This window comes from Ailuropoda melanoleuca, chromosome 5 (genome assembly GCF_002007445.2).
Source record: "Ailuropoda melanoleuca isolate Jingjing chromosome 5, ASM200744v2, whole genome shotgun sequence".
NCBI lineage: Eukaryota > Metazoa > Chordata > Mammalia > Carnivora > Ursidae > Ailuropoda > Ailuropoda melanoleuca.
The window spans coordinates 91,963,469-91,973,525 of NC_048222.1; the positions used below are offsets into that span (position 1 = coordinate 91,963,469).

At 42.8% G+C, this 10,057-nt stretch overlaps 1 protein-coding gene across 1 annotated transcript in view; it reads right to left on the reverse strand.

Annotated features, from left to right (window-relative positions):
* Positions 1–2,621: 2,621 nt before the first annotated feature.
* CPE (carboxypeptidase E) overlaps positions 2,622–10,057 on the reverse strand; it is a 43,349-nt gene continuing 35,913 nt past the window's right edge. Inside the window, exons 8-9 of the mRNA XM_034661409.1 lie at positions 5,043–5,161; positions 2,622–3,435 (exon numbers count right to left, since the gene is read on the reverse strand). Coding sequence (XP_034517300.1) covers positions 3,337–3,435; positions 5,043–5,161 — 218 coding nt within the window. The 3' untranslated portion in view covers positions 2,622–3,336. The remainder of the gene's footprint in view (positions 3,436–5,042; positions 5,162–10,057) is intronic.

Below are 10,057 nucleotides of genomic sequence, written 5' to 3' on the forward strand. Positions count from 1 at the left end.
TCCCCAGTCCCCTCCCATTCTGACTTTTGTTACCTACAACAATTTAGCCCTGTTGTTCACAACCCAGCTCTGTTTAATCCTCAGCCCTCAGAGCCTCCACATTCTTGCCTGCTCTAACACTGATTTTGAAACCTAATCAAAAACTTTAATGCAGAGTTTTCATGCATGCCGTTTATATGAGGTAACAATGTGACACAAAACCTCCAAAAAATGTCAGTCCTTCTTAGGTTATATTAAGTAAGATATTCAAAATGAGAGAGGGACTGATCCCACTTGACTTTTGAAAAAAACAAAAAACAAAAAAACGACAACACCTATAGTGTTAAAGTATTATACCTTTTGAAGATTTTAGGGATTCGACATGTAATATCCATTTCTTACATTCCTTAGTTCAGGACCAGTTGAAAAGTAAAACATGGGAAACCAACAGACAGAGGTTAAAACAGTCAGCTTTATTATTGATAAACTAATTGGAGAAAGTGATATTAGATCTGTGGAACAGACAGTCTGTTAATATTCTAGGCCGACGAGTCCTTCCTCTGTCCCCACACGCACCCCCAAAGTCTACCTCGGTACCCCAGGGATAGTCTGGAGTTGCCTCTGCCTAGGGTAGAGAAGAAAGGAAAAGAGGAAGCTTATAGTCCTTTGATAGATTTGTTCCACCCAATTAGATTAGCTCACCTGTCATCACCTAACAATTAAGTGACTGACTTCTCTGTAGAATGGAGTGAGAAGTAGGACTAGAGGCCGGGAGTTTTGTTCCAGGGGAGGTCTTTGAGCACAGAAACACTGACCAGGAGGCATTCCCCTCCCAACAGTACTCAATTCTAGACCCTACATTTGATAAAATCAGAGCACGTTGAGAGCAGGACCAGGAAAGTGGGGACCTTTGAAACCCTGCCTCCTGACAAATGGATGCAAGGGCAAGAGTACATGGAATTAACCCCTGCCTTCCAGGAGCTGAATGCCTCGCTGACTTAGCCTGTACGGCTTTGTGCCAGAGGCAGATATCCTGCTTGCTCCTCCACATTTCCTGCATCCTGCTCAGTTAGGCAAACCCACGTGACTAGTCCTGGCCAAGAGATTGTGAGAAGAGCGGACATGTGTCATTCGCAGCTGTCAATAAAAGGTCCGTTCTTGATTCTTCAGCCTCTCCTTCGGTCTGCTGCAGTGACCGGGGAGGTCCCACATTCCAAATGGTGCACCTCCATCCATTTACATCCTGAATGAATGGCAGAGAAGGAGTTCAAGTGCACCATGTCACGGCCTTGCAGGACGAGAGCAGGGAGCACTTTTCAGAGTCCAGAACTGATTCCAGAACCAGGACCATTCTCCATCCCCAGAAGAAGAGGCCTATAGAATATGCACTTGGCAAGATTTCAGAACTGCTGCAGACCAGTGAATACTGTACTCTGCTCATTCCTCGCCATTCCCAGTAGGAGAGCTTACCGACATTATACTGACCCTATGGTGGGTGAGAAAGATGCATATAAACAGTCTTTTTTTTGGTTTGTAGATTTGGGGAGCAAGAGGGGCCACATGCTGATCTGATATAGAGGCCATTGTGGGATCCCTCAAAAAATCCCAGACTTGAAGCTCAAAGCCTTAATTTAAGTTGCCTCACTTGTGGAGGGTCAAACAAATTCCCTCTTTGGAAAAAGGCGAGCAAACCTATGTTGACAACCAGAAGGGAGAACTCCAGTAGTGACAGCGTTGCTTACCAAAGACGGTGATTCAGCAGAGCTGTGTGACAAGCTCTGGGCAGTGAGCCATGGGCAGAAGCAACTTCAGGTATCTCTTACAGATATCTGAGGCAAAAATAAACTTTTATCGTGTTTAAGCCATTATATATTTGGGGGGTTGGTATTACAACAGTTAACATTACATGAACAAAAACCTATACCTGGATATTGATCAACCATACCACCGCCACACACACACACCCCTACACTCAGCCACTGCATTGCGCACACCTGCTCCTATTTTAGGCCTGGGCTTACGTGCATCGAGAGGCTATTTCTGAGTCCCCTCAGCCAGTCTAATTTAAGTTCCTTTGTCATTCTCTTTTCCTGAACACCCTATTCTTTCCTGCCATCTTACTCATCAGGATAGATAAGTACATATTCATTCTGTGTACATTTATTTAAAGGCTTGTCTACAACTGACCCATAAGATCTATGGAGTCAGAACCTTCTGTCCACTGCAATAACACGCACAGAGCATGCACTGTGCTTGGCAAACAGCAGCCCCTGGATACATTTTAAAATGGCAACGATAAAGGCGCCTGGGGGGGAGGGGGTCTCAGTCAGTTAAGTGGCTGACTTTGGCTCACATTGTGATCTCGTGGTCTGGAAATCGAGCCCCATGTCATGTCGGGCTCCCTGCTCAGTGGGGAGTCTGCTTCTCCTTCTCCCTCTGCTGCTCCCCCGGCTCATGCATGCACTCGCTCACTCTCTCACTCTTTCTCTCAAATAAATGAATACAATTTTAATTAATTAACTAATTAATTAATTTTAAAATGGCGAGGATTAACAAGTGAGAGGCCATTTCAAGGACATACACTTTGCATCACAAGACCACAACTCTAGACAGAAATCATAGAGAATTAAAGACCATGGGGATTTTTTTTTTTACCTTTATTCATTCAGAATGCAATTCTAGATCAATCTACAACCAAGGGAAAACCCTTAAACTTTTAAGTGGCGTTAACAGGCTGAATAATATAACAGTATAGCCCCCATATGTACAAGCAAGAAGTTGATTTCCATTCTCATCATAAAACCTCTTTCTAAACATTTATGTTTCCTTCCCATCCAAAAAATGCATTAACACAATCATGCTTACATAGCTAGTCAGCACAACACAAATGACAATTTATACTGAACTATTGAAGTCTCGCAGGATAGTGCCCACAACTCCTCACTGTAGCTGTTGACCTTTTCAGTGGCATTCACTATGTGGCATTGTCACCAATTACATTAAAAGTACTTCATTAATTTTTAAAAGCTAGAATTACTCAAAAAGTTTCTGTATTGTAAATAACACGTGGAATATTGCATTTAAGTCTAAAATGGCAAGATCACTTAAACCTTTTCTACAGGCCTCCATGTAATTAATATATGTAGGAAAATGAATATTATATGAGAAGAAACAGACCAAGTTCTTATATTTTTACCTAAAAGTCTAGTTATTTATTTTAAGTAGTATCTATTAATATTTAAATGATTACAAAATAAATCAATGTTAAATATTGCACAAAATCTAAAAGAAAATGGCCACGTTACATCATACTATATTGTGTAGATAATGATTAAAAGCAGCTAATTAGAAGCTTTTTTAAAAATTTAAAGTTTCTGACATCATTTTCCACCATTCCATCAATTCTTCCTTTTCCTCTTCTTTCCTTTCAGAAAATGACTCCAGTTCAAAATCAACCTAAAGGAGAAAATCAAGAATATATTGTTACCAAACTGCATCTGTATTTTTAAAAGCTGAAATTTTAAAAATAAGCGCAGTTCTCGAGCTTATAGAATAAGCTCAGCATAGCCACCTGAATTAAAGTATATCTTAAAAATCTCTGTTTAAACAAAAGATACTTTCAGGGGAAAAAAAAAACAGTCAAAAGCCATTATGTTTGAAATGTACTTTGATCTTACAGTCTTGTAGGATTATTTAAAAGCAGATTACTTAAAGGCAGCTTATTTAAAGGAAATGTTCCCCCCCAGTAAAAAGATGTAATTTATAATTAATTTTTTTCCTTTGAGTATTTGCTGAGCGTCTATAAACCCTGAATTTTCTCCTAATACCAGGGAAACATGGCAGAATGTAGTTCGGCGTGCTGGTGTCCCAAACCACAGGTCCTGCTTTCCAGAATCTTGAATCTGCTAAGGAAACCAATGGAGGCATATACATCTCCAAACCACCACAGAGGCCAGTGGCCCAGGAACTCAACTCTGTGTGAACTGGCAGTTCTCAGCAGGTCTATGGAAATCGATGCACTTCTGCACAAAAGGCTATTCAAAATCTGTACTTCCCAACCTCAGTCCTCCTCGGGCCCTCTAGATACCCTTGCTCTCATTGCAAATAGAAGTAAGAGTTCCTTGATCTGACCACTTAAGCCCCTGGTTATTTAGGAACATAACACTCACTACCTCCTTGAACTAACATCGGCCAGAAAGGCTAAGATCCAAATAACTGAACATTTAACAACCTGTTTCTGGAGCTACTTTTTGCTAGGTATCACTTGCCCAAATTTACCTCCTGATTTTAATACACATATACAGCCTAATGTACACATACATGCGAGGAAAACCAAAGCACCAGCTAAACGCTCAAGATAATTCTGTTTGCAAAACCAAGCACTTATAAGTACCACACTTTGGGTGCATGCACAAAAGTGCAATAAATTCTTTTTAAGTAAGGCTTTCGATGGGAAATCCTGCAGGCAGTTCCCTGGTTGCAAAAATGTAATGCGAAGATTGTAGAATGCAGTAGAATCCTGCTCCAAGAGAAGTTTTGGTCTCATGACCATCACCTTCCTGGCGAAATAAGTGGCACCTACTTAAATAAGATGCACTTTTTGGTAGCCCTTAGTAGAGGGTCTTTCTCATAATACGTGCTTAATAAATATTTGGTTAATGCCTAAGGTCACCTGACAGGCACAATTAATTTTTGCCAATACTCACTGAGTATTGTACAAGATGCTAGAAATAAAAAGATAGATGGAACAGAAACCTCATTTTAGATTGAAATCAATGTGGCAAATAAAAGTTTAATGTTTTTAAGCTGTATTTGATTTTCTTGTGGATGTCTTCAAAAATTGAGAAACAATAAGGGAGCTTCACATTGAGTGGTATAAAATCAACCAAGGAGCCCTTGGTCAAGTCACCTGACTTTGCTGGGCCACAGTTTTCTCATCTGTTAAATGGAGGTAATAGTGGTACCTACTTCATAGGGTTATTATGAAGACTAAATATAAATCACTTGCATATGTGTGACACAGACAAAGTGCTCGATAAATCTTAGCATTTGTGATTTCTTACCCCAACAGCAGGGCTATAAGGAACTGCTACTTTCTTTGTTATTGCCAGATAGCCCGGAGCCGAGGCTGTGAGTTTATAGTTTCCAGGTACAAGCAATCTCCAGTAATCACCATCCTTTGCTGTAGGGAAACAAAACATCAAATCACATAATTATGCCATTTTAGGAATACCCAGTATACCTCAGTTCAACTTCTTTGATTCCCTATTTTTAAAGTAAGTGTTTACGGAATTTCATAAAACTCCACTGAAATGAGTGTTACACTCTCTTAGAGGAAGTGATTTAAAAAAAAAGATTCTTGGANCATCAAATCACATAATTATGCCATTTTAGGAATACCCAGTATACCTCAGTTCAACTTCTTTGATTCCCTATTTTTAAAGTAAGTGTTTACGGAATTTCATAAAACTCCACTGAAATGAGTGTTACACTCTCTTAGAGGAAGTGATTTAAAAAAAAAAGATTCTTTACTTATTCATTTGAGAGAGAGAGAATGAGCNCCCCTGCTTGTGTTCCCTCTCTCGCTGGCTGTCTCTCTCTCTGTCGAATAAATAAAATCTTTTAAAAAAAAAAAAAGATTCTTTACTTATTCATTTGAGAGAGAGAGAATGAGTAAGGGCATGAGCAGGGGGGAGGGGCAGAGGGAGAAGCAGACTCCCCACTGAGCAGGCGCCCAACGTGGGGCTCAATCCCAAGACCCCGGGATCATGACCCGAGCCGAAGGCAGATGCTTAACCCAGTGAGTTATCCAGGTGCCCCTAGAGGAAGTCATTTCTAATAGCAATTTTACAGATATTAATGTCAAATTGTCAATAAATCTTCTAAGATAACGGATCCTCATAATCATGTCAGGGGTGACACAAGTGAAAAGATATATAAAGCCCCCAGTCGTGGTGTCAGAGCCTCGGATGCTGTTTTGAGTCTGGCCAAGGATCTTGCCATGAAGACCTGATGGGCTGAGTCTAATCAGTGTGTCAAGCCTCATCAGAAATTCTGAGGCACTTGCCAGAAATTTCTATTTCTGAAGATTCAGAATAGGTTGGTCTGGAATGCTGGTCTGGAGGGACTGCATTTTCAACAAGTTCTCTGGAGAATTTTTTTTTTAAAGATTTCATTTATTTATGTGACAGAGATAGACAGCCAGCAAGAGAGGAAACACAGCAGGGGAGTGGGAGAGGAAGAAGCAGGCTCCCAGCGGAGGAGCCCGATGTGGGACTCGATCCCGGAATGCGGGGATCACGCCCCGAGCCAAAGGCAGACGNAGCAGGGGAGTGGGAGAGGAAGAAGCAGGCTCCCAGCGGAGGAGCCCGATGTGGGACTCCATCCCGGAATGCGGGGATCACGCCCCGAGCCGAAGGCAGACANGATCACGCCCCGAGCCAAAGGCAGACGCCTAACGACTGCACTACCCAGGCACCCCATGGAGAATTTTTAAGCACAGGTAGGGTTCATACTCTCGCTCACCCCACCTGTCCACAGCTCCCTCCTCTTCTCGGTGAGGATCCCTGGCCGTACCTATGTAATCAGTCTCATGCATGTGCCTTCAACTCATTTGCTTTTCCCTCTTGGTTCTACATGCCTGGCAAGCCACCCACCCTGGCTCATTTCCAGCTCCCCACGTGCCCCCGTGGAGCTGGGGGAAACACCCCGCCATGCTCATCAGCAGTCTCTGACGCATATACACCGACCTCACCTCGGGTATGGAACTGCCCTGTCTTCCTTCTAGTCCCTTCCTCCCTGGTCCTTCCACGCTCCCATCTTCCTAGACCAGTGAACATCAATCACCTGGGAAACTTGGTACAGGGCAAATTCTAATTCGCTAGCCCTGGGGTGTGGCCTGAGATCCTGCATTCCTAACCAGCTCCAGGGCACAGGTGAATTCAGCTGCTGGGCAGGGCCACCCTTTGAGTAGCAAGGCCCTAGTGGCTGGCTATTTCATACTTCCTCCTTTTTCCTAACACCCCTGACACATTCTTTTCATCCTCACTCTCAGTTGATGCTTTCCATCTTATTTCACTGTGAAAAATAAAACCAGAAAAAAGAAAAGACCCTGCAACTATCTCTTCCAATCTTCCTCTGACTCCCACATCTCCTTTCAGCGGGTGTAGAATGTCTGAAGAGATTTGTCAATACTCTATTTCTAGCGTCTCTCCTATTCTCTCTTAGACCCTCCAGTGAGGCTCCCACCGGCCGGAGGAAATGGATTCTGTTGGGATCCTCCACACTGGTTCATTCACAAGGCTTATCTTACCTGGCACTCCTGCTCACTCCCTCCTTCTCGAAACACTTCTGGGTCTCCCAGACAATGCATTTAGTTCTCTCTCTACCTCGGGCTCCATTCCTCCTTCCTACCCTGCCCTCGAAAAGATGGAGCGTCTCCTCAGATTTCATTCCTTCCTACCTCTATGTATTTCTCACATTAGATTTCCCTAAAATGCCTGCGTCATGAAATGCAGAGAAAATCGTATCTCTCTAGCACTCAGGTTAACAGACAGAAAAGGCTCCTCGTGGCCAGTGGGGACCGAGGCCTGGGTGCCCTCTCCGAGCTCCCAGAGGGCTAAGGGAGCAATGTCTTGGCACAGATTCTCGTATATTGGTTAGCAAGATGTGCTGGCACTTGGTGGGGTGTTGATAAATATTTGATGAATAGATAAATAAATGGGGCTTTAAGGGGCAAATGTTAAGGAGTTTTTTAAATACCCGAGTTATAAATGAGGAGGTTAAAAAAGAGGTGATGGTATAGAGTGGTTTGGGAAATAAGGTAAATGCTCATTAATTATAAGGTCCAGAAATAGATGAATAGTTCACACCTAAAAACATATTGTTGTTGTTGAAAAGACCCCAACAAATGACAGTTAAACTAAAACGAGCTGGATAAATGTTGATTAACAGGAGTAGGTAGGTCAGCCAGGAAAATATATCCTCGTCCCCATACAGGGAACATGGAAACGGGGTTTTGAACTTAGAAATAACTAACATCCACCTCCATGCTGTTAACATCTTGTTTAACCCTGAGGAAGTCTGGATTTTTCGTACAGATTAAATGAAGAAACGTGAGAAATCCTAGACACACAATACACTGGCATTTTTCTTTCCTATTCTTTCCACTCTCTCCTGAGATCTTCCAATGAACAGCTTGTCAGCACTTCAGAGCGATCAGAAAGACGCCAATACTCCCACTCCAGCTAGTTCATTTGCCTTGGCCTCCAGAACGACACAGAATCTCTAAGGACACAGACTTCTCCAGTGGATGGCACCACCCGGCAGCTCCGGGCTGAGGCGTGAGGAAAGGGCGCCATCTGCTGCACCCCAAGTTCTAAACCAGCAACCATCCCGAGTAACGGCCTGCCCTGCTCCCACAGAGGAAATTTAACTAGATCAAAGCTGGCAGAGAGGGAGGTAAAGAGACGGAAGGCATTCAATTGTTTTGCTTAGAATGGCGTAAGAAGGGCGCCTGGGTAGCACAGTCCTCAAGCGTCTGCCTTCGGCTCAGGGCATGATCCCGGGGTTATGGGATCGAGCCCCACGTCAGGCTCCTCTGCTATGAGCCTGCTTCTTCCTCTCCCACTCCCCCTGCTTGTGTTCCCTCTCTCACTGGCTGTCTCTGTCAAATAAATAAATAAAATCTTTAAAAAAAAAAAAAAAAGAATGGCGTAAGAATTGTAACTAGAATAACAAGTAATCATGCTCGTATTAGCCTCCAGATCATAACAAAGAACACCCACCAGACGTAACATCGTGATCTATCCCTTCCACGGAGATGGTTGCATTGGCAATCGGGTTCCCCTGAAGGTCTCGGACAAAGCCTTTAACTCCTCGGTGTATCTGTGAAGGTCAAGAACAACCAACAATATCAAATTAGAAATGCTCTAAGAACACGTCTCATATCAAGAATCTCCTTATTTTCTAGCAAAATCCTGTAGATCCTCACTGTTTAAGGATCAAAATATGCTCAAAAGGCCGCTCAGTTTTTTTGAACGTTCTCTACACTGTTCTTTCTCAAGTGAACAAATGGTAAGTAATCGCCTGAAAACTGACATTTCGTTCTGTGCCAAAGAAAGACACTGAAATACCTTCCAAACCACCCAAATGGAAAAAAAAAAAAAAAACCCAAAGTCATATCTGTAAAGTAGTTCTGGGCTTAGCATATTTCATTACTTTCTCCCTCTTACATTTGGTCACCTGTGCATAGGTTGGATGGCCACTGCCAGGAGCAAGAATCACATTCCAGCCCTTTAATACTTGTTCCCGTTGACTGGAAAGATCTACTGTGACTCCTCTTGCAGTAAACCCATTAACAATATTCTTTTGGTTGAAAATAAGTGACATGAAAGATCTGTGAACTTCAAAACTGAAGACTGGATTTATTATTTCTTTTTTTAAGGATTTTATTTATTTATTTGACAGAGAGAGCGTGAGAGCACAAGCAGGGGGAACAGTAGAGGGAGAGGGAGAAGCAGGCTGCCCGCCAAGCCGGGAGCCCCATGAGGGGCTCCATCCCAGGACCCCGGGGCCGCTTAAGCATCTGAGCCCCCCAGGCGCTCAGACTGGATTTAGAAAGGAAACGGAAGAGGTGCTGTCGAGAATAATGTCCCTGAATTAAGTGGCAGTCAAAGACTAATGAAATGCAAACTACGAAAGCAGCTTTCTCCTTCATTTTTAAACAGAATTCAACTAAATCAGTACGTGTTTCAAGTGACAGAGAGTCACTTCAGGTTCCCTAGAACGTGCTGCTTCTGGAAATATCAAATGGTGATTCATTAAGCTTAATTACTTAACAGAAAATGCCCGAACTTCCCAGAGGCTTAGCTTACTCCTCACTCCATCTAGCCCTAGAAAGTGAATTTTCTTCTGCTACTGAGGGTACTGGGGTATTTCCTACAGAAGGTAGAATAAGTCTCCGGTCTGCCTTTGTCCTTGGGGAATAAATCTGGCAGTAGTACCATGTTCTATCAAAGAGATGTCCTAGATTACCAACAAGCAAATCTTTCTGCATTTCCTATTTAAAAAAAAAAAA